This window comes from Paramisgurnus dabryanus, chromosome 7 (genome assembly GCF_030506205.2).
Source record: "Paramisgurnus dabryanus chromosome 7, PD_genome_1.1, whole genome shotgun sequence".
Taxonomy (NCBI): domain Eukaryota; kingdom Metazoa; phylum Chordata; class Actinopteri; order Cypriniformes; family Cobitidae; genus Paramisgurnus; species Paramisgurnus dabryanus.
Genome location: NC_133343.1, coordinates 21,360,447 through 21,384,847, shown reverse-complemented (window position 1 = coordinate 21,384,847; position 24,401 = coordinate 21,360,447). Strand labels below are relative to the sequence as shown.

Below are 24,401 nucleotides of genomic sequence, written 5' to 3'. Positions count from 1 at the left end.
CTTATAGTCCCAGACTTAAATGCAAGTTTGAGCTGCCTTAATTTAAAAAACACCCTGCATTGACATATCTTAACATATATATCAGAGCCATTGTTTTGTCATAAAAATTCACACTTGTATTGTTTTTTGTAAGATTTGTTTGTAAAAACAACATAAATGTCCTAAAATAACTAAGGCCTAGGCCTAGATTATCTAAACCCTGTCCAGGAAACTGCCCCGGAAAGTTCAATAAACCACTTGACCAAGTTATTTGTCCACTGAGTGGCAGTGTTGCATTATTCTGAAATTAAGCCCATGGTTCTTTAACAGTTTTACATATGAGGTTAAAATTAACCCATGGTCTCAGATGCACTAATACATTTGGTTGACACTTTGGTATTGGTAATATTACATGACTCCTACATATTCAAAAATTCTTTTTTAACAGGTTTGCAACCAAAAAGATCCAAATATGTTATTCAACTCAATTTATATTTTAAAGCCAAACAAACTTGTTTTTGTCAAATATTATGATTCATAAGTTTGTTCATGCCAACTTTGTTTTAATCAAAGTCCTTTTGTGTAATAATTGTTTTCTAATACCATTTAGAAACATGAATCCATTTTATTTACACTGTATAAAGTAAAAGTTGGATCAACTTAAAATTTATTAATTCAGTTGGTAACAGCTAAAAAAAACTATAAGTTGAAAACTTAAACTTAAAACCTAAAAAAAATTAAAAAGGACATGAAAATCCGACTTTTTCCATTTTTTAGTGCTATAATTGGGTCCCCATTGCTTCTATGATAGAAGTTCTATCAGCCTAAAAAATTAGAAAAAGATCAACCCAGTAAATTAGATTTGTTAAACCATTCTCTGCAAGCATGTAAACAAATAGGTCATTAAAATCTGGTTCCCCCTGCGATGTCAGAAGGGGATAATAACGTCCCCTTATATATGCACTATACAACCACGGCACTGCCATTTAGTACAGAGATTAGTTCATTTACATTTTAACATGCAATAATAAATTATCTATAATTATCTATATAAAACTTCACATACGTACTCTGGGGACACCAAAGATTTATTTTACATTTTTTAAAAAGTGTTGTGAAATGTCCCCTTTAAGGTGTTACCTTAGGTGTTACCAATTGAAGTTGATCCAACTGTTCACATTGTATTTTCATCTAAAGATCATGCCTCCATTTTCTAATAAATAAAGATACGTTTGAGTCAATTGAAAAGATTAAATATGTACAATACAAAGGTTTAATAGCAATAGGTCCTGCTTTCAAATATGACTAATGCAGGTTACAAAAATATTGTTAGCTTTGGATTCTAACCCGAAGTAAGGTTTAATATATCTGTGCTCTTTCTCTCTCTCACTCACCTTATCTGTGAGTGACGTGTTACAATCTGGTCTCTCCAGCAGAATTTTGGCTATCTCAGTATGGCCATGCTCACTGGCACACATCAGGGCAGTGGAACCATCCCGATCCTGTAGGTTCACATCAGCCTCACAGTCCAAAAGAAGCTGCACCATCATCGTCCGCCCATGACTGACTGCAAGCATCAGTGCTGTTTGCCCTGACTGGAGGGGAGTGATAAAAGGTTTGAATGAAAACGATATTTGTCATACCACCTTACATAATCAAATCAAATGATATATGCTGCAATCATTTTTTGAATAGACACAGCCCCTGTTAGAAATGATTTGCCACGCATTCATTTTACACTCTAAAAATGGCTTGGTTATATTTGATCCATAATAGGTAAATATTGGTCAGAACACATGCTGGGTAAAAATAACCCAATGCATAACAACCACCCAACCTAGCAGTTTGGTTAAAACAATTTTGGGTAAATTTTAACCCAGCCGTGTGTTCTGTCTGGAAATGTATTGAAAATACACAGTTAAACATATGTATTATTATATAGCAGGTAACTCCACTTTGGATCACCATACATGTTTTTTAAAAGGAACGAAATGTCAAACTCTGTGAAAGTTTTGTCTTTTCACTTGTTTGATGCCAGAAATAAAAGAGAGACACCTAGTTGCAAGAAATCAAATCTGGGGATACATTTGTGCCAGGCAAATTCCTATTATGCAAGTAATTTGAACAAATATGGAAAATCATGCTCTTATGGGATAAATATCTTCTGAGCTTGTTTACAGTGTGCTGGCTCCTGAGTAATTAAATGCACATGATACAAGTAGAGAAAAGGTTAAGCTGTTTATGTTTTTGTTGTTTAGGGTATTTGGAAAGTGTTGTGTGTTGTTACAGCACCGGATATTGTGTTGCCCTGCTGTGTGTACCTGGCTGGCTCGTGCGTTGATGTTGCCCATTCTCAGCAGTTGCTGAGCCACCTCCATGTCTTCGGAGCTTTCAGCCGCAGTAAGAGATGCCAACATTATAGCAGTGTAGCCGGCCTTGTTCTGATGATCCACCTCACACAGACCTAATGAACGTATATTTAAAGATTTTGGTTTGTAAATAAAGCTGTATAAATGCATAGATATTTGAAATATAAAGGGTTTGAGGAAAAGGAGAGTTGTAAATTTAAACACTATCTGTTTACAACAATACAAGTAAATCAAACTGTGATATCTTCTATTTAAACCTCATATTTCATTAAAGGGGACATATCCTGAAAATGTGACTTTTTCCATGTTAAATTGCTAATTGGGTCCCCAGTGCTTCTATCAACCTAGAAAATGTGATAAAGATCCAGTAACTTAGTTTTGGTAAACCATTCTTTGCAAGCATGTGAAAAAAATAGGTAATTGAAATTTGGCTCCCCTTGTGATGTCAGAAGGGGATAATACCGCCCCTTAATCTGCACTGTCCAAAAACGGCACATTTTTGCTCACACCTCCAAAGTGGCAATTTTAACATGATATTAAATACTGTATGATATTTTGAGCTAGAACTTCACAAACGTACTCTGTGGACACCAAAGATTTATTTGACATCTTAAAAAAGTCTTGTGACATGTCCCCTTTAACAAAAGATGTATGTTGAAATGTTCTGGGTTATTTTCAACCCAAGAATTGGGTCAAAAAGGGACAAACCCAACCCATCGTATTTTAACATATGTTGGGTTGTTTTAACCCATTGTTGGGTCAAATAAAAATGTTCTGGGTTATTTAAGCCAATGGCTGGGTTCATCCTTTTTTGATCCAACGCTGGGTGAGTGTAGCATCTGGTATTGAGGTTTGTCCTGGAAAACTATAATAATTAAACTTTACATTCATCTTGCTTCACGTATGATCTTGCAGGTCTCTCACCTGTGTCTAATAACAGCTTGACCACAGAGAAGTTGGAATGGGACACACTGTAGTGTAAAGCCATGTTGCCATTTCCATCAGCCAGGTTCACTATATACCGCAGAAGGGTGGGAGCCTGAAAGCCCACCTCCCTCAGGTACAAGGTGACGGTATCTGCCTGCGATTCCTTCTGACTGGACACACGAAACCACTCCTGATAGAGCACCATGAGAATCTGCCTCTGAGATTCACAACCAAAGAAATGATGAAGTTATCACATTTATATCAGTAAAGTGCCTTTATTTAGATACAGAAATATACAGAAAAAGCTAATTCACTTTTGGGCATACAAATAACTTTATTACAAAGTCCTGTGGACTACTGATTTCTGATTGGTCAGTTGTGGTTTGACGTCTAAGGAAAATTTGACTGTTTTGGCGACATGACAGAGACACTTTCATGTCTGTCATATCCAGTGGAGGCCGGTGACATATTTTTCGAGGGCGCATGATGCAAAGCTTGTCACAACATGTATGTAGCCCATCATATGTGTGGCTCGTCATTTTAAAATATGTGTTTGGCATGTCATGTGGACCTATGTGCATCCTAAGTGATGTCAAAATATAAGCCTGCTGCAGACGCTTTGAAAGGGGTTTATGATAAAAGAGACGCTCGTGTTTACCAGATACTCGATTAATCTTACAGTATGTGTAATCAGAGTGTTAACTTAGTGTATTGCGAGTATTTCGTAAACGGGAGCATCTCTTTAATCATAAATCCTTTCCACGCCTGTGCAGCAGGCACATATTTTGACAAGACACATGATGCACATGGTTTACATGAAGCAACAAATTTTTAAATGACAAGCAACACCCATGACACTCCGAACACATATTTTGAATTTGCGCCCATCGGAAGAGAAGTCGCAGTCTGCCACTGGTTATATCACTAAACAATAATATTATCATACATTTCATGGAACTAATTTCACTTTAGTAAAATGGCATCAAGGTAATGAAGTATAAATTATGTAATCAAGTTACATGTTAACTACTTACCATCTCTTTATTTGGAGTAGCAACCTCAGCCATGTGATCCTTCAGGAAATCACAAGCAGCCATAAAGTTCTTATCGACTAACTCACTGCAACAGTCGAATGAAATAGTACACAGTCAACAACATAGTAAACAGTGAACACAGACAAAACTGTCATTTACTGTACAGTATATAACACGGGCATTTTAAAGATTAACACAGATAGTATCAATATACTGTATATTTTAGGTCTATTTTGCATTTTTCTAAGCATAAACCAACTGTTTCCATATAAAAAAATAAATAAATAAAATTTCAAATCATGCATTCGTCTTCAAATTTAAACTATTATTGACAAATACAGATTGACTGGATGCACACAAGAGAATCTGTATTTGAAATTATATACAAGGCTTAAGATTCTTGGTAACAATAGTTGAGTCTTATTCTGGACAGGGCTCTCAAGCTAATTGTTACCAATAAATGAAATGAAGCATCTTCATTTCAATGAAAGGCTTTGGCACATGCAGCTTCTGTCCGTTAAAAAGTATTTTGTTAAATTGCTGTGAACTAGTAGGCCTACTCTTTGGCTAGCTTTCCCTTGGCTTTAAACTCTAAGTGTATTCCTGTGGAACAGTTGTTTACGTGTACCCATCACTGGGCAATGTGGGCATATTAAACCTATCTCTCAGTGCTTGTTTTATAGTGACTTGCTGCCAGATGATGGGTAGAACAAAGAAAGGATTGTGTCTAATTTAAAACAGAGGCTCCAGCCTTCGGGGGAACATGCAAGAAGGGTCACTGCGCACCTTAATGTGTTAAGCCAGCTCATATTATAAAATAATGGACTTTTTATATATAATATATATATATATAGAAAAACATGAAAATTAATGGAATGTTATAGTTTAAAAACGGTGCATTGTATTTTTATTGGGGTCAAGAATTTTTTTGTTCCTTATAAAAAACACTAAATGCCTTAATCTAATAAATAAAACACATTTTTTTTTATTTGTAAACAAACAATATTGTGTTGTAAACACAATATGATGAAGGGTAGCTAAGGTGACATTAACTCATTTCCCGCCAACCATTTTTTTTACGTTGCCCGCCAGCATTATTTGTGATTTTCACAAGAGTTTCTTTTAAAAATTTTCTTCTAAAAATAAATAAACACACAAATATATCAAATGAAAGAACAGACCCTCTGCTTTCAAACAAACAATAAACAAACAAACAAACAAAAACAGGGAATAAACTCTGTTTTTAAACTCTTAAATATAGGTATTTTTCTTTAAAAATACACATTTTTTAGCAAAAAGCTAGAATAATTGCATTTTTGTGAAGAAATTTTGTCAGAGAACATCAATAATACTTAGAGTTAAAATTAGTAAATAACGTTTTGGCTTCAGTTTTTTCATCAATTAGGTGAGTGGTCATCTAGTGGATAACCACGGTATTGCATAAAACATAAAAATAATTTTTTTATGCACATGTTTTTTCTTAAGTGACGAGATAACTCATCAATGGCAGGGAAAGAGTTAAAGTCACTCCAGCCCTTCTTTTCATCACGGCCCTCCATCTCACCTGACAGGCTGCTCCTCCTGGGGACTCATGGTGGCCTGGGGGGCATCAGGCTCCTCAGAGCCCTTTGCCCCCTCTGCCTGATCCCCGTCACCTTGCTCCCCAGTAGCAGCAGCCTCCTCCTTGGCCGTTCCACTCTCCTCCCCCTGCTCCACCTCAGACTCCGAGCTATCCACCTCCTCCCCCTCGTCCTGAGCCTCCTCCCCACTGGAGTCCTCACTGGAGGTAGTCTCATAGCTGGACACACAGATAACTTAAGTCAGGGTTTTTTCATTTCCCTTTTCAAAAATCAGGATTACATATAGGTCAGTCAAACCTCGGAATACTGACCATAAGTACCAACTGGCTCATATGTGACCCAAAACAATATTGCGATTTTTGGATTTTATGAGTAAAGAGTCTATTTCATATTAAGAAGATGAAAAAAAAACATAAATTGTACAGTTGAGTAAATGCTTTTAGGTTAAGTTAACATATCCTGTTTCTTACCGCTAATGGTAAATGTATGATGTTAGCCTGTTGTGAATGGACATGCAAAATGCGAGTGTTTATACAAGCTTTTTAAGTGAGAGGGTCCTCTGTGGGGTCTCTGAGGGGGTTTCTATGTGTGGTGAATTTTGTCTGAAGAATGCCCCTCCTTCATGGACGTTTTAAGGCAGGGGGAATGGCATTCGCACAATTCCTAAAGGACATGGGTGAATGGAGATCTATAGCTGCAGGTCAGGTGACTATACAGTTATTAGTGTGAGTATGAGGGCCTCTTTGGAGTACCTCAGATTAAAGGAGCCCATGTGTAGAAAAAAATCTTTGATCATTATCAAAAGAGGACTCAATATGCGATTGCTCTGTTGCTACCATCACCATGATACGATCAATTTTAATTTTACAAAAATGCATTATGGCAACTTTGACAAATAAAAATAAGCACAGGTAACTTATATTGTAGCGTTTAGGTCCAAACTGTGTGTACATTTTGAAATTAGTAGACTGTCTGTTTAATATCCACAAACCCTAACCTTACCTAACCCTATCCCAACCCCACTTTATAATTATGATCCTAAACATAGACTTTTGCATCTACATGTTAACTTGTTCTACCCCTAACCCCTTCCCTACACTGTAAAAAAATTGCTGTAATTATGCAGCTGGTTGCCAGTAACTTACTGTAGATAATAAAGATTGAAAATGTTTCATGTCCATTTAACTTTGAACAAATTGTTGGTAGTAAATAACATAAATGTAAAATCTACAGTAAGTTACTGGCAGCTAGTTGCCAGTAATACCCAGTAATACTGTAATTTTTACAGACATTTTTTACAGTGTAGCTACAAATCCTCTAGATTTGACATGTAGTTGCAAAGTTACTTATGGGAATAATGTCTAAAGTGAACTTCAGAATCAAAGTGTAACCTTTTAGAAACTGTTATTTTTAAGGGGTATGTACGGTATGTCAATACATGTTTGCAAAGCTGAAGGTTTCTTTTTCTACTCTCAATAAACTGCATACAGGCAAAAGGAAAAATTGCTTTGGCTCAGTAAATCGTGAGTGTTAGATTTGGGAGAAATGAAAAATAAAAAAACGGTTTGACTGAAACACCCTTTTATTTCCAATCAGACGCAGGGAAGGTCAACTGTTTGGCCAAACTATATCAGGATAATTATCTTATTGTTGAAGGTAAGTCAAATACAGCTGAGACAGAGCCATCCTGCTGCCAAGCTAAACAAATCATTCACCACACAGTGACAGGGAGACAGACAGTGAGACAGTAACAGAGAGAGACAGAGAGATGGCTTTGTTCTCTGTGTCGTCTCACTGGCTCTCACTCATCATGCTAATGCACTCCCATAAAACAATGCAGGGACCTCATGGCCCAATTCTAACAGAGTATCAAGATGAAGGATGAAACAGATTAAGGGATGCAGATAGATAAGCTGGACATATTGTTAACTGATGTAATGGATGCTAATGAAACAGAATCCTTAATATTTTTCATAAAAACACCATAAACTGTGAAGTTAGGGGATCTGTTAAATATAAAACATAACACTAAAATATTCTGGGTTGTTTTTAACCCAGCATTGGGTCAAAAATGAGTAAAAATGTATATATGACCCAACAATGGGTCAATAACAATGGGTTGAACAACCTTGTTAAAATTACAACCCAACGGTTGGGTTCGTTCCTTTTTGACCGCATTTGCATTCGTTCATTCACTTTTAGAATTAAAATGCTAGGATTGTGTGAAGAATTTGCTTAATTTCTTGTTAAAGTCTAATTGCTTAAACCAGGGTTTCAAACATTTACAGACCAAGTATATAACATTATACTATTTCAAAATGTTTGGAAATTAGTTAAAAGATAGAAATGTCACGAACACTGTACATTTTATTTTACATTCAAACTTATATATCTCCTCACCAAACACCTGGTTGAAAACCCTAGAATTTTTTCATGTTCTGCACAGATGGTGATTTCATGAAAAGTATTACTATCAGCCACTTAAAACTATCATGCAGATACTGTAAATATTTTAAAAATCCATACAATGTGCAAAAAAATAAATCATACCCTCCATTTACGCCAACAAACTTCAACTTCTTGGCTCCCCCGTTGCCCTGCTTGTCAGGACAGTCATTCTTCTTCATGATAGATTTGAGGCCTGATGTGGGGGAGATGATCAGATATGTAAAATGTAAGCCAAGCCTGCACCTGTTTATTTTCCCTAACTCAACTCTATGCACTATGCCAGTGGTTCTCAACCTTTTTAACTCCAATGCCCCCCTCCCCTTTGGCCACAGCAACTTTGAAGGGCCCCTGACTCACAATTTCTATCAAATAAAATATACTTTGAGTTTGGCATGACTGAACAGATGAACTGTATATTTGTTACAAAAATCAACCAAACAATAAGAAATATCTTGATTTTAAACATATTTTAATGTTTGCTTTGTCTTAATTTAAATAATTTTAAGTTGAGGGCCCCTTGGAAATTTGTTGAGGATCCCCTATGGGTCCCGGCTTCCTGGTTGAGAAGCACTGAACTACAGTACATATTCAAACTGACAATATGGTTACAACACCCATCTTTTTAAACGCTATAACAGGTAGAAATGGATAAGCATACTTTAAAATATTTAACTATTGTTATTTCTGACATAAACCTTAAATACATTCATATGCATATTCAGTTTGTGAAGATTTCCCAATGATGTCCCAGAATTCCCTCCGCTAGCAGAAATGTGACACACAAATGCTTAAAGTTGGTGTGTTAGGGTGGTTCTTGTTTATAATATAGCATACCAAGCTGTCAAAACAACAGGTTCAGCCACAGAGGAACTCATGTTTATTTACAAAATGCTCCTAAAAATAAAGCACATCTTTCTCATCTGCCAGAGAAAATTCTCAACAATCATGTGACTTCAAAAGGGTTAAATCAATACAAAGCATTTTAAAAGGCATGGGCCGGTCTGCGTTTGCTGCAGAAACAGAGGTGCGTAACATCAGGCAATGGAGCCTGTGGGTGCAATCTCAACAATACACAACACATTAAATAGTTTGGAAAGCTTCCAAAGTTTGGCAAGGGCTCACAAAGTCTCATGAGACCCATGTGCATTTCACAGGAAAGACTGAGTCAAAACTCTAGTCAGAAAACTATACTAATATGTTAGTTCGGTTGTAAGTGGCCATAAATCATAGCATACAGTGGAATTGCTAAATTGTTAATCCAATGTAGAAAGCAAGTACCTGAGAAGAGCGGAAGAATGTATTGTGGTAATGAAAATAGCAAGAGATGCCGATATTTATGACCACAACATTTTGTAAGTACCACAACCTGAGTCAAACGCTTTTAAAATGTCAACAGCAACTACTAAATAATCTTGGCATTCAGCAAGCAGCTTTAATAGACCAATCTAGACTTTCTGGAGCACAGATGTATCTATAATCTAATATACAAAATTAACTTGTTACTTTTGAAAGTTGAGTTTGTCCAGACACTCAAAACCCACACATCAAAGTTAATAAGGCTAAAGCCTGTTTCCCACATTTTGTGTTTGCCGCTTGTAAGCATGTATTTAGTGGCACTTGCATTAAAATGTTAGCACATTTTTGGGAAGTTGCACTGGTCACCACCATTTTTGTAACACTTTTTTAGTCATGCAAGACAAGTCCTATCTAATCACAATTAAACAACAACTTCCCAAATTCCAGCCAACAATTAAAGGTGACATCAACAGTACTATAACTTTTGTTTCTTAAGCTCAAACTGTGCTAAAACACCTTTTATCAAGGTCGCTTTAGCTGCTCACAGGTTGGCAAACACCTCACGAGACATTGTACAGAGCCCCTCCCCCAAAGGGGGATAATAAGTTATTTCATATCTATTATCTTTGGTTATACTGAGTTAATCTTTTTGTAACTGTTATTTAATTCTATTTTATTTTAATGTCCACAGTAATTATTATTTTCAATTTTATAACCTTGCTGAGAAAGCACATGATAAACTAAATGTAATGAAACATCGTCCTACCTGATTGTCGTGCAGCCCCTCCTTTCTGAACAGGTGAGTAGAAAGCAGACAGGGCACTGAGGGAACCTCTCAGGTGGCTTTGAATGGAGCTTATTTTGGAGGCATGAGGTTTTTGGGAGCTCTCTCCCTTTGGATCTTGGCCTCCGCTCCCTAGGCTGGCCCACTGCTCATTAAGAAGACCCTGTATACGATTAACAACCTGACCAATGGCAGCAGGAGAAGCTGTGGCTTCAGGTGTTCTCGGAGACTGAGGTTCCTGGCCTTGTGTTCCCTTTTGCTCCTGCTGTGTTTGCAAACCTGCACTTCTTTCTCCCTCGTCTTTATCTGTTTCTGTGCATTCAACACCTGCATTCTCCACAGATTCTGTCTCTGGGACTGTGGGCTTAGAGACTTCTGTTTCACTTGCCATCGTCTCAACCATAGCACTTTCTACCATTACATATTCTTCAGTGTCACTCTCTGCAACCACATTTTCTTGACTTGACACATAATCTTGGACATCATTTTCTTTATCCGCCTCTGTTCTCTCTAGCATTTCAGAAACTTCCTTGTTATTTTCTGGATTATCCGGGAGCTCAGTCTCTATTGCCTGATCACACATAACAATCTCTACCCCTACAATTTTCTCTGCTGTAGGGATTTGAGCTAAGATTTCAATGTCTCGTGCTTCTACTATATCTGTCTGGGTGCTTGAGCATTTCGAGTCTGTTTCTTTGGGACCATCAGCTGGTTGAGGTTCTGTTGAGACAGCCTTCTCCAGGACACTTTTGCTATCCGTACTGACCGATGCATCACAAGTCACAACTGGTTCAGGAAGTGACTCAGAAGGACCTTGAAGACTTTGATCCTTCACTCTTTCAATCAGTTCCTGTATCCTCTCATCCTTTAGTCGGTTCTCATCCATCTGCTCTCTCAGTAAGTTATTTGTTGTTTCTAATTCACAACTCGCTTTGCTTAAACTCTCTTCCAAAGTTTTTAGTTTTTCTTGAAGCTCCTGATTAGAGAGAAGCTTCTGTTCACCAACTTCAGAGATTGTATTTTCATGTTGTCCTTCAACAGTCTCTGATTTCTCTGAAACTTCTTGAGTGGATGTACATTCAATTGTAACACTTGATTCTTCTGATTCTGAAATCCCTTCTGACAGTGCTGACTGTTTATCTTCTATCAAAGTCTCTGACGAAGTCTCCTGCATGATTACTTGCTCGGAATGACTCTCTAAATCTTCTTCTTTTGTAGATTCCTGCAAAAGCTTGTCAGATTCGTCCAAATCAGTTGGTGTTTCTGCCTTCTCTATGAGTATCACCGGGACAGGCACTGGTGTTTGAACTGGTTCCTTCTCTGACTTTGTGTCAATTACATTTTCATGATTATCAATTTCTGGCTCTAAAATACCCTGTGGTACAAGATTTTGTTCCATTGCTTGTTGTTCTGTGGGTTTGTCTGAATGTACTACTGCAATGTCCAGTGAAATTAAGGAAGCCTCTGTCTGTTCAGTTAAAATCGGCGGAACAGCCTTTTCTTGAGATTCAGTCTGAGGAACATTGATCTCTTCCAGCTGCGAAGGCCTCTTACTCTCAGATTGGTGTTGCTGAATCCTTTCAAGCAGTTGCTCCCTTTCTTCCCTTAGAGATAATATTTGAGCCCTCAGTTCGGGGATGGTCCTGACTTGTTCCTCTAACTCACGCACCCTTTTCAATGCTGCTGTGATCTGCTGATGTAAGCTGGCCCTGTCCTGTGGAAGACTGCCTCTTCTGTCGCCTCCCTCCGCCGGCTTAAATAGTTTCTCTGTTGAGCCATTCTGTGATTGAGGAATTTGCTCATCAGTTGAGTCCGAACCTTTCCGCCGTGGGACATTAACAGGCATGCTGGAGGCTCTTAACAGGTGAGGCCTAACATTAAGGCCCGTGGACTGTTCACTGGGTGCTTGTATTTGAGGCTCTTCCGCAGCTTTCGGAGAGGGGAGTAAAACACTCCCAGATGTCTTTGTCTGGCTGGCAGGGGAGGTTCCACTACTGCTACCACTAGTGCCATCACTGGCTCGAAACTCAAAGAGCTGCTGGACTTCGGTAACGCGTGACTTAGGTTTAGACCCTAAAGTAGAAGTATTGGCCCAAGTGTCTTTGGCTAGAGGTCGAGCACCATGCCCAGGTAAACTGAAGTTGCGTGGCAGTGTGCTGTACTTTGGGCCCCGATTTTTGCGCTGGATGTGCACCCTCTTGATTGTGTTACCTTTCTCTATGTCATCTACATATTTCAAGAAGTCCAGATCCAGATGAAATCCATAAGGTGTCTCTACAGAATACGGCAGCTGTTTTCTTTGCACTCCACTCTCAGTGGCTTTGGAAGGAAAGCCATTTGCTGAAATACAAGGTACATTATCAAATTTTTGATGTCCAGTTAAAGCATCCATTGCATTATGGTCCAAATGGACCATTATTAGACAAGACAACAAATAAGTTAATGTTTTTTCACTGCATAATAATTCGGAAGACAGGAAATTGAAATTCAAACACCTTTTTGCTTTGTCAAATGCCCATTTAAGAGCAGGCAGGTAATATTTACACATTTAAAACTGGAAATGACTACAACCAGCCTTGCATTCTTACCACTTTTCTTGTCCATTACTACAGTTTTTGCAGTGTCATAGATGTTATCTGTTGTAAATGACGGAAACCTGTGGAGAGATCAAAGAAACACATAACTTACAGTACATTTGACTTACATTTATAAATTGTAATGATTAATATCAATCACCAAATGACTGTCCTGTAATACAACATCAAGTTTCCTGTGAAAAATACAAATTATCATCAACACTTCCTGTGCATCATAGATGGCCGTTTAAAAAACCCACACCACTAATCCCATGGTGACATAGTAGTATATTTCATTTAATTTACTCCAGATGGGGATGCTAGAAACCAAGGTTCATAGTTTATATGGAATTGATTTAGGCAGTGGAAAGCAATTTTTGCTATTTTAGATTTTGGATTCTTCTGGGGCTTACGTAAGACATCTTATGCAGAGATGTTAATATAAACTGAATACAGCAATGGTTTAAGGTCTGGGGACCTACTTCCCAAAAGTTCACACTAATATGTGCAAAAAATACTTTATGAATAAACAGAAAAATGAAGAAGACCCTTCTCAGACCTTTGGCTTTAATGGTAAAACCTCTCAGGGCATGTTTGCAGAATTTAACTATGCACAACACTAATGGGAAAACAGATTTGTCATCTGGATTTGATTTCAATCTTGCAATCTGGCCCAGAGACCTGGAATTTGGATTTAGGAGGGTTTGGACAGTTTGTTAAAAGAATGTACTTCAAAGGTGCTGACCATGTCTCGTGAAATCTGGATCATGGGATAGCTGCTGGATGTCCTTATGTGGAGGTACTTTTACTAATAAAATTTTTGAAGCTGACACATTTAGTAATATCATACTCTACCTCTTAGAATTAATGTTTGCATTGAACTTCGCAGTTGTACGTGAAGTTGTTACTAGTTTGAAAGATGTATTTCAGTAAGCACAAGGAGGGATTGAAAAATGCCTTAGTTGCTATTTAGAAATGGCTTTGGGCCACGGTTTGGTTGAGAACTCAAGCGCTAAGCATTTTGAAGCAAAGAGAAATAACAGAGTGCCAACGCAGCATTTGGTGATTAGGACATCAATCAACCTTGATTTTCTTTCACAATACATTTACTTTAGAGAATAACATATTAAAGTTTACTGTGAAAGAAATAGGATGGCGTGGTATAGTGGCCCCAAGGTTGTAATCAAAACAAAACCGCAAAGACCAAGCCATGAGCAAACACCATTGTGCCCTTATAGTAATGGTGCATACAATAGCTCCAAGAAGTTCATATTCACAAGCATAGAGTTCAGTTGTAATTTTGACATGATGTGCGTGTAAGAGATTTTGAGCATGAAAAATTATACTGCTGGAAACTTAAAAAACTTTTTCCACTTGCTAACAATAAGAGGAAGCTTCATTGTGTTAAATCAAAAATCTAAAAATTAACTTTAACAAATACATTCTATAGTGATTGCTGCCAAATGTGACTCTTTAAAGGCGGGGTGCATGATCTCTGAAAGCCAATGTTGATATTTGAAATCAACTAAAAAAACACGCCCCTGCCCCAATAGAATCTGGACCTTCTTTTGATAGAACCGCCCAACACATACGCAACCCAGGCAATTATGTCGGTTAGTAGACATGCCCCTTTACGTTGATTGGCTACAAGTGTGTTTTGGTACCCGAGCCAAAATCATGCACCCCGCCTTTAACTCCCAACTGTATATTAGTACCTCAATTGTACATATTGGTTCCACATGTATACATATCTATAAATGGTACATATATGACCTTTAAAAGTGCATTGCCCCATTGACAGCTTTGGACCATTTTTTCTGACAGTGTATTTAAAATAAACTTTTATTAAAATGTGTATACATGTGACTGTACGGTTCACACAGGTAGAACTGAAAATGAAAACTGTGATATGAACTGAATTATTTGCAAAATTTCTCAGTTGTTATGATGGCAAGTGGTAAAACATTATTACTACATTTGTAATTAAACAAATATTGAACATCTAAATTAGACTCGTCATTGTACAGCTTGCATTTATCCCCAGGATTCCGCTTAAAGCGAATCCATTTAACAGTAGGAGTCTGAGCTTGAATGACAACTGAATCCCCAGAATCCGACACACTGCAGCAAGCATAGAAAATGTACAACTTCTTAAAATCTCCTAGAGAAGGAAGGAATAAGGCAGTGACAGCAGCGGATAAAGGGCATCCCTAACCTAAGAAATGTTTAATGCGATCCAAACGCACTGCCTGTCCTAGGGTCTTAATTAGGCAGAGCTGGAAGTCTGCATGTAATTGCTGAGTAAAGTGAAGCCTGGTCTCTTGTCAATTATCCACATGGAACAAAGGGACACAACACTGCCTATTAAATTAGATACTGAAAAAGAGAGCAAACGCGTTAGGAAGGAAAAGAATACAAGAGAGATGGCAATGGTCACTGGAGAGACATTATTTTAATGAGAAGACTTCCACTGTTGGCCATATTCGTATGAAATGGTTTTTAAACTTATCAGTAGTGATATTATTTGAGTGCATGCAAGTATTTATCTGTCTATCCGTGTTCCTGTAGCCCAAATGGTAAAGCATTGCATCAAAAATGTAAAAGGTCATGTGTTTGATCCCAGGAACACAAATTGTGATAAAATGTATATATTGTAATGCACATCAAGCCACTTTGGATAAAGGTGTCTGTCAAATGCATACATGTATAATACAGTGCCAAGAAAAAGTGAACCTTTGGAATTTCATAGTTTTCTGAATACATTTGTCATAAAATTTGATCTGATCTTCATCTAAGTTAAGGGTATTGACAAACATAATGTGTCTAAAAATAATAACACAAAAAATTCTGATCTTTCATGTCTTTGTTGAGAACAACCAAAAAAAAACCTCATAGTGCTTGTGGAAAAAGTATGTGAACCCCTGAGTTAATGACCTCAAGCTAATTGGAGTCAGGTTTTAGCACACCTGGAGTCTGGTTAAGGTAATACCAAGTGTGCAACACAAGCCCTGAAAAGTGAAGCCAAACGTCTCGATCACCCCCCAGTGACTGATCCCAGTTTAGGTCATAAACCCCGCCTCCCCCATGTTATTCAATGGGACTTGAGACCAACTAAACAATTTAATTACACTTCAAGTATCTTTTTTCCAAAGCTGGTTTCTGTCATTTACTGTAGTTTTTATCATGCTGATGTAAATTCAAGTGTTTGTTTTTAAAATAAGTTCTAATGCTATAAATACAGTGGTGTCACGTCATGATTGACAGTTGTGATATGCGCATTCTGTGAGAGTGAGGGCGGGGCCTTGATTTCGCGGCTTTACTTCCTGCTCACTGGCCCCAAAATTGCTACTGTGCAGACTCAAGACCCAAGATGTCAGCGCCGTAGGACACTGGCGGCTTCACTTTTCACCAATGGAAGGGAGCGAACAGGCGTCGTCCATCTTTTTTTACAGTCTATGGAGGTGTGGACTACAGCTACTTTGACTGATATAACCCCTCAAACTTTTGGAGTTTGCACAAGAAGAACACGCTTATGTGAGCCATGCCTCGCCATAAGAGCTTTCAGAGGTGCTACGATCAATAATTGTTGCTTGACATAAAGCTGGAAAGGGTTACAAAGTTATTTCAAAGACTTTAGAAATTCACCAGTCTACAGTTTAATCTACAAATGAAGACGCTTTGGGAATGTTGTTACTCCACCAAGAAGTGGCCGCTCCGTCAAAATGACACCCAGAGCACAACAAAGACTCATCAATGAGGTAAAAAAAACAACAACCCCAAATGACTGCCAAAAATTTGAAGGCATCATTGGAACTTGCTAACATCTTTGTCCTCAGTCTACAATATGTAAAACACTGAACAAGCATGGTATCCACAGCAGGACACCACGAAGGAAGCCACTGCTTACTAAAAAGAACATTGCTGCATGCCTGAAGTTTGCAAAAGAGCACATTGAAACTCCACAGCATTACTGGCAAAATGTTTTGTGGACTGATGAATTTAAGATACATCAGATACCTATTCTTCAGGATAATGTGAGAAATTCCTAGGGGTGTAACAGTTCTCGGTAAAGAATTGAACCGTCCCATTATCCTCCCACGGTTCGGGAAGCACGTGCACCACGGTGCACCGTGTTTGATTCGACCACGCTTTTTTAATATAGTTTGGTGAAAAAACAACGCATAAAACCGCTAATTTATGGTTCTGAATAAGCTCTGCGTGTGTTCACATGAGAGTACCTGTCCAATCAACTTCAAATATGTCAATCTCTTGCCAACCTCACAGTTCCTCCTCACATGTTGGTGTGTGTGGCGCAGACCGTTTCGCGCAGAAAGCGAAGGAGAAAAGACGTTAATAGAGGCACTACCAGCTTCAACTATTGCAGCAGCAATACATCAAGGCAATACATCTAATATGACAAGTCGCTTATTGCGCCATCATCACCAGAGTGTTGTTGATAGCACGCAATCGCAGGTGAGACAGAAACAGCACACATTGCCTTCTGTGTTTAAATATTACAAACTGATCTTTTTGCGAAAAAACTTGAAGATAGTGGCATAAAAAGTAACCCAGTGTTCTAAGCTGTTTTACGTTCACCCCTAGACTGTACTTCAGCTGAAACTGTGTAGATGGTGGGTGATGCAACAGGACAATGACTCAAAACACCAGAGCAAGTCCACAACAGAATGGCTTCAGAAAAACAAAATCTGCCTTTTGGAGTGGCCAAGTCAGAGCCTAGACCTCAACCCAATAGAGATGCTATTGAGTGACTTAAAGAGGGCCACACATGAGACATCCAAAGAATATGACAGAGCTAAAGCAGTTCTGCCAGGAAGAATGGGATAAAATTCTTCTTCAACAATGTGTAGGTCTGATCCACAGCTACAGGAAGCACCTGGTTGAGGTTATTGCTGCCAAGGGGGTCAACCAGTTACCCTAATTCTAAGGGTTCACTAACTTTTTCCACTGCCATTTTGAATGTTGAATGTGTACAATAAACTGAAAGATCAGATTTTTTGTGTGTAATTATTTTTAAACGCAGTATGTTTGTCAATACCCCTTGACTTAGATGAAGGTCAGATCACATTTTGTGATAAATTATTAGAAAACCATGAAGGTTCACATACTGTACTTTTTCTTGCCACTGTATATATATTTAGAATTTCAGATAGCCCAACAGACCTGTGTCGGACTGTTTGTTTACCTATTCTCAACTAATTTAATTGAATCTAACTAATCAAATTGCAGCACAAAGAGCGGAAGTAGGGGAAAGAAATCGATCTCATTTGCTTTCTTCGTGACTTGGGGCAAAACACACACACACACACACACACATATACACGCACACACACACAATCCACCTGCAAGCCTACAAGCTCAGCATCTCGCTCTGATTAGGAGTGCTGAAGCCTTGAAGGGAAATCGAACCAAATTGAGCCACATAAAGCATCAGACGCCGCCTGAACAGCCAACAAAACAACATCTGTGGGCATTCTCAAGCATGCCAGCGGGACAAGCAAAGAGAGTGTTAATATTCCACATATGCCTGTTACTCAACATAACCCTGAAAACTCCAGCTTCAGGATACACACTAGTAAATGCATTTTGCAATTTTACTACGTAACAACTATATTATAACACACACACACTAGATATTTTCCCCAGTGTATGGGACCTTTTTTTAAACGCTTTTCGCCACAATTTCTACATGTTTCTATTAACAATTTCCCCTCTACAGATCTCTCACATCATTACCAGCAGCTCATCTCTCTTCCACTGCTTGCATCTAATGACAATAAACAGATAACGAGTGGGCTGTCTGGCAGGAAGCAAAAGCCTGCTGCTCTTTCACTCTTTGATGGAACATTCTAGATGTCCAAATCAGTTCTGCAAAGACATCTGCAGGAGATAGAGAACACAACATCTGTCCTACTGAGATGGAGCAGGTCAAGTCTGGAATGAAGGCTGGACCACCGGAGTGAAAATATCTTTATATTGCTGTTCACGTTTATATAAACAGATGCAAATACTTTAATAGTAATAAATGCGTATTCAAGCATCAGCAACATTTAATATGGAGTAGTTGTTAGATGGGGTATGTTGTCACAAAGGATGTTAGGTCTAAAATGCAAAACAAATGTTTTTTTTGTTTCGTGTCTGTGTAATAACTTAAATACACATATTTTTGCTATAGATGAATATCAGTCATGTGAAGTTTTACGTCATGCCGCCATCTTGAGTACCTACCGAGTAACAGTAGGCTACTGACAAGCATTGGCTAGCTTGCTACAATTTACAAATTTCTTATCTTTTACTGTCTACAATTCTTAAGGATACGGGAAATGGCTACGAAAGACAAAATTTTGCACCTCGACTGTCATGAAAAGAAACAGTACTTAAAAAAAATATCTTGGTTAGGGTGTGAGGCCTACTCGATCCCTAATGCGTTCTTCCAGCCGCTGTCCGCTGCTACCGAACTACCACTATTTTTACAACACTAAGAAGGCGCGACACAACATGATACTTTGCTCGAAGTATCACCTGGATCTCTGCACATGAACGCGAGCATTGAGAACATTGTTTGTGTACACAGAGTATAGTAAAAAGAAGGTTTTGAACAACTGACTTTGGCTGTTATGGCGTCCGCCCGCCATCTTTCCCAGACAAAAAAAAACGATCTCCGAATGCGAATGAATGAATCTCATCGGAGGCTCCTTTTTCAACCAGAAGGTCAATATTGTTTTTCACTTGCGACAAAACAACGCATTATCCGTGCATTTATATGGAACAATGCTTTAGGAGCTGTCCATCTTACTCCCCTCCCTCCTTACGTCGCATTCGGAGATCGATACATCTTGACTGGCAAGATGGCGGCGAGCGGATGCCAAAACAACCAAAGTCAGTTGTTCAAAATCTTCTTTTTAGTAAACTCTTTGACAACAATGTTCTCAATGCTCGAGATCACGTGTAGAGACACAGGTGATACTTCAAGCAAAGTATCAAATTTGTGTCAAGCCTTCTTAGTGTAAAAATAGCGATATTGATGCTCACAACATATTGAAGGCATAGCTTCTAGTTCTTTTGCGACCACTTCAGGTACTCAAAATGGCGGAAGACACGTTTGAGATGTGAGTGACATCAGCTGATATTCATGAAAAGCTGTGGGGTAAACATAAAACTGCAATGGCATGTTAAAGTTAATACTTCAAGAAATATGTGCACAACCCAAGAAAAAACAGGCAGGTGAACGATCAGCCAAAACCCTTTACTAATAATAAACAAGAATCAGAACACTGGCACTTCTGCTCCCAAAATTATTTATTAAAATTTTTTCGACCAAAGTATGGTCAATTTTTACGCGTATGCGAAGGTCCGTGTACAGTGCGCGTGACGCAATTTTCATAATTAGAAGAGTGCGCGTGTACTATACTGACAGATTTTGAAACACAGCGTACAAAAAGGTCATGCTTCCACATACAATATCAGTTGGTATGTAGCCCAGAAGATTTTTGTTGCAATACGCATGCACCGAACATTTGCGTACATAAACTCGAATAAACTGTGCTTTGCAAGGCTGTGTTTCAAAACGTGCACATATATGCGCATACTCAAAAACACAGACTATACTCCGGGGCTTAAGAGGTCTTCATCAGACCACACACTATATGAGGTAACACCTTACCACATATAGTGTGACAACATGCCTCTGTATGTACATGTTCCTGTAGCTCAGCAGTAGGGCATTACGTTTGGGCAATTTCACATATTTATTAATGTACATCTTGTTATGCACTGTTAGTTGCTTTACAAGCATCTGACAAAAGCATAAATGTAAATTTAGATGAATTTATTTCTGGCCAATAGCAGTGGAGTATAGTCAATAAATGAGTCTATTCAATAAACCCACCCTGAGAGATAAATTTATTGGAATAAAGAGTGTGACAACCAAGTTCTCCCCTGCACATTTAATTGAATTATTTCCTTCAAAAGCTAGAAATCATAGCCTTATTTTTCCCTCAGCCATGTGCTTGTTTGCTTGGGTTACTGTGTGAGGAAATGACAGGAAGAGAACGTGCGAGAGGGAGAGACAGGAGGAGAGAGAGAGAGCTTTCATTAAGAATGTGAAGCAAATGTCTATAAATTATTCAGTCAAAGCATGTTTGTAACGCTACAAGCAGAGTCTTAGGTTCTTATTATCTATATCAAAATCAAAAGACAGAAACACAGAGAATAACCAAACCTTAACACAGTAGGCTTTAAAATGTGCATTCAAAGCTGATTCCTCAGAGGGACATGCAGAAAATGGTGAATTGAAAGGGGGAAGGGATGGATGGGTCCAGGAAGATGACAGAAGAGAGAGGGGTCGGTGGCGACAGACACGAGACAGGAGGAGGGGTAATCGAACTCCAGCGAGTGACAGCCAGGTGCAAGCTAGGTCTGTGTGGATCAGTCACATCCCACGGGATGCACAACAGCAGACACAAATACCTACAGATTCCTGCAGAGATATAGGACACATGCCTCGCGTTGACTAATCGCGAACAGATGCCAAACATGTTTTAAGCTGTGTGAGTCCAACAGCTCTGCCAATACTGTAACATTTTAGACCGATTCAAAACACCCAACGAGTCGCTTATCTCCTGTTTTTCAGATCACTCTCAAAAACAAACACACCAAAACAAATGCACAACACTCTCATTAGGTGCTGCTTGCTTTACACTGAAAGTCAACACCATTTCCAGCAAGCTCCAGAAAAGCAATACTCTCATGCAAGAATAAGATTGCACACATTTGCATGCATACATAAAATAAAGAAGATGAGATGAGCTGGCTATATTCCAGAATGGTGACAAAATAGAGCTCCATAATTATTTCTGCACTGCAGCAGTAGCAACAGAGCTGCTTAAAAAAACCAATCGATACAATCCATCCAATCACACATGCACACACGAGATGACACAGCGGGTTATGACAGGTTGAGATTCTCACCTGTGTTATGTGCTACATGCCTCCCAGAGCGTGCAAGAGTGTGCGCATCATGGCCGAGAGAAAACGATAGAGATGGAGGGGAAGAGATGGAGAGAGGGAGATACAGAGACAGCCCAGAGTGATGGGGGGAGGAAAGGAATTCCTCTTACCTAGCATGTGCGGTGAACGCTGCTTCGCTCCTGTCAACCCAAAACGTGCAACACCTCCCCCTTGCTTTCTTTGAACTTCAGCCTGACAATGCAAGAGCAACAAAAAATGGGTTTAACTGATATTAAAAGGCGATTAATAAAGAAAAACTGAGAAACTGGAGGTAAAAAAATTCTTAATAAATGTTTTACTTGTTTCCAGCAAAAAAACATTCAAGCATCCATTAAACAAGATCTGTTTACTTGAAGAGCAAAACTGTGCTATAATAAGATTTGTTTTTAGAGAATATATCTAGAATTCAGTTTATTTTTCGAACTCCATTGATACTGCCAAAGACGTCCTAAAAATAAAAAAGAAAAACTGTTCCACAATACTTAAACGTTAATATTTGAAGAACTCAGATGCAAAAGCTGCTATACGCAACTGTGAAAAATTTGATAATAATAATGATTGAATGCTCACGACATACATTTTATGTTCTTCAAATACTTTCTGTTACCATGGGTTCACACCTCAAAATCGCGTCTTGCCTAGTTTGCCGCTTGAACAGTTTGAGTTTACTCGCTTCATTCGCGTGTGAAATTCTAGTCCTCGAGACATTCACGCGGAAATTTGTGTCATGGAAGGGGCTCCGCTCGCTTCCTGTAATCACGTCACTACTAGATCAAGCTCCTGATTGGTTAACATGCCACGTTTTTCCGCCGAAGTTAAAATTTTTCAACTCGCCCTTTTGCCGTGGCAACACTTAATTCGCGTCATTGAGGCCAATGATGTGGAATCGCGTCTACTGCACCATGCTAAACGCCTCACTGGCACCGCGAGACCTCCAGACATGCGTCTTCACATTGACTTAAAGGCGCTCTAAGCGAATCTGCGAGACGTTAGTTTTTGTTGACGTTTGAATTGTTTTCAAACAGACGAAGCGTAGATAACTCCCCCTCCCTTCCGTGCTTTCATGAACACGCCCAACCCCCACCCCCAAATCATTTTTGTTGTTTATTGGCTGGAACACTTTGTTTTGTGATGCTAGGTTTGGCCAATATGTTGTTATTGCCGTTTGTGAAGCCTGGGTTGTCTACAGAGATCGCGTTTTTTTACAGTTTGATCAGCGGACAGGCAGCAAGCAGATAGTGAGGAGATGTTTGCTGTATGTAACAAAAAATGTTTTATGGTCTAAAACGCGTCAATTCGCTTAGAGCGCAGCATTATTGGTGTGAACGCAGCATTATACTTTGCTTAATTCCAGCCTCAGTCCATTCAAAAATACTAGTTTGTTGGATAAATCCGGTAAACGCCACGGCGGTTTTTTTTTTTTTGGCAAAGTCTTCAAAGTGCAAAAAGAAGAACTGAATCCAAGACAGTGTGCATATTTCAAGGTGCATAGTTTTTTTTACCCGGTTATCGAATACATTTTTTTTTACCTTTATTCAGAAAAGACAGTGAAGAGTGACTGGATACTTTTATAGAAGTGGAGATTTGTGCATGTACTTAAAGGTCACATTTTTCCTGATCTTATTTTTCAAACTTTAGTTAGTGTGTAATGTTGATGTAAGAGCATAAATAATACCTGCAAAATGATAAAACTCAAAGTTCACTTTTCAGCCGATATATTTTCCTTAACAGAAGTTCCTTTCAAAGCCTACAGCGAACGGCTGGTTCGGACTACAGTCCTCAACTTCCCAGTTGAATGACGTCAAAATATGAGTTTTTGACTAAACTCCGCCCACAGAAATACGTCAGTCGCCAGCTAAGCTCAAACGGCTCTGCGAAGCTAAGCTGCTGTCGAATCACAACACACTACAACAAACTACACAATCAGAACTTGTTACGTATTTCTGAAGGAGGGACTTCATAGAACAAGGAAGGCATCAGCCCGTTTTTAGGACAGTGAAAGCAGCGCTATAGAGATAAGTAAATTGAGTGAAAAATGCAGGGGTTTTTTACACATGAAACCATGAAACATGATCAAATTTTATATTGCGCACTGTAAACACAATCAAAGATTTAAAAACCCAGGAATAATAAGACCTTTAAAGGGTTTTGCAGCGAAAGACACCATTGTTAAACACCATTTAATAGACTAAAGTGACATTTGTCAAAATAAGGCATTTCAATTTTTATTGCCATTAAAGTAAAATTACTTAACCTAAACATAAGACCCTGATAAATAATGCTCATTTAACCCAAAAATATGTCAGACGCACTTAGAGGGTTTTGCATCTGAACTCTTTATTTTTTCATCAGTTTCACAGACAGGGTCTAGATTAATACAG

General features: G+C 38.6%; 1 protein-coding gene across 4 annotated transcripts in view; it reads right to left on the bottom strand.

Moving 5' to 3' along the window:
* kank4 (KN motif and ankyrin repeat domains 4) overlaps window positions 1-24,401 on the bottom strand; it is a 77,502-nt gene that overhangs the window by 4,472 nt on the left and 48,629 nt on the right. For 2 of the 4 annotated variants that reach the window (XM_065298793.2, XM_065298787.2), the window contains 9 exons: window positions 22,131-22,212; window positions 13,006-13,073; window positions 10,400-12,757; window positions 8,440-8,530; window positions 5,874-6,107; window positions 4,310-4,394; window positions 3,273-3,492; window positions 2,301-2,443; window positions 1,374-1,574 (listed from right to left, as the gene is read on the bottom strand). In XM_065298793.2, the coding sequence (XP_065154865.1) occupies window positions 1,374-1,574; window positions 2,301-2,443; window positions 3,273-3,492; window positions 4,310-4,394; window positions 5,874-6,107; window positions 8,440-8,530; window positions 10,400-12,757; window positions 13,006-13,021 (3,348 nt within the window). In that variant the 5' untranslated portion in view covers window positions 13,022-13,073; window positions 22,131-22,212. Of the gene's footprint in view, window positions 1-1,373; window positions 1,575-2,300; window positions 2,444-3,272; window positions 3,493-4,309; window positions 4,395-5,873; window positions 6,108-8,439; window positions 8,531-10,399; window positions 12,758-13,005; window positions 13,074-21,981; window positions 22,087-22,130; window positions 22,213-24,401 lie in introns of those variants that run through there. The other 2 variants (XM_065298821.2, XM_065298811.2) reach the window with 2 other exon arrangements.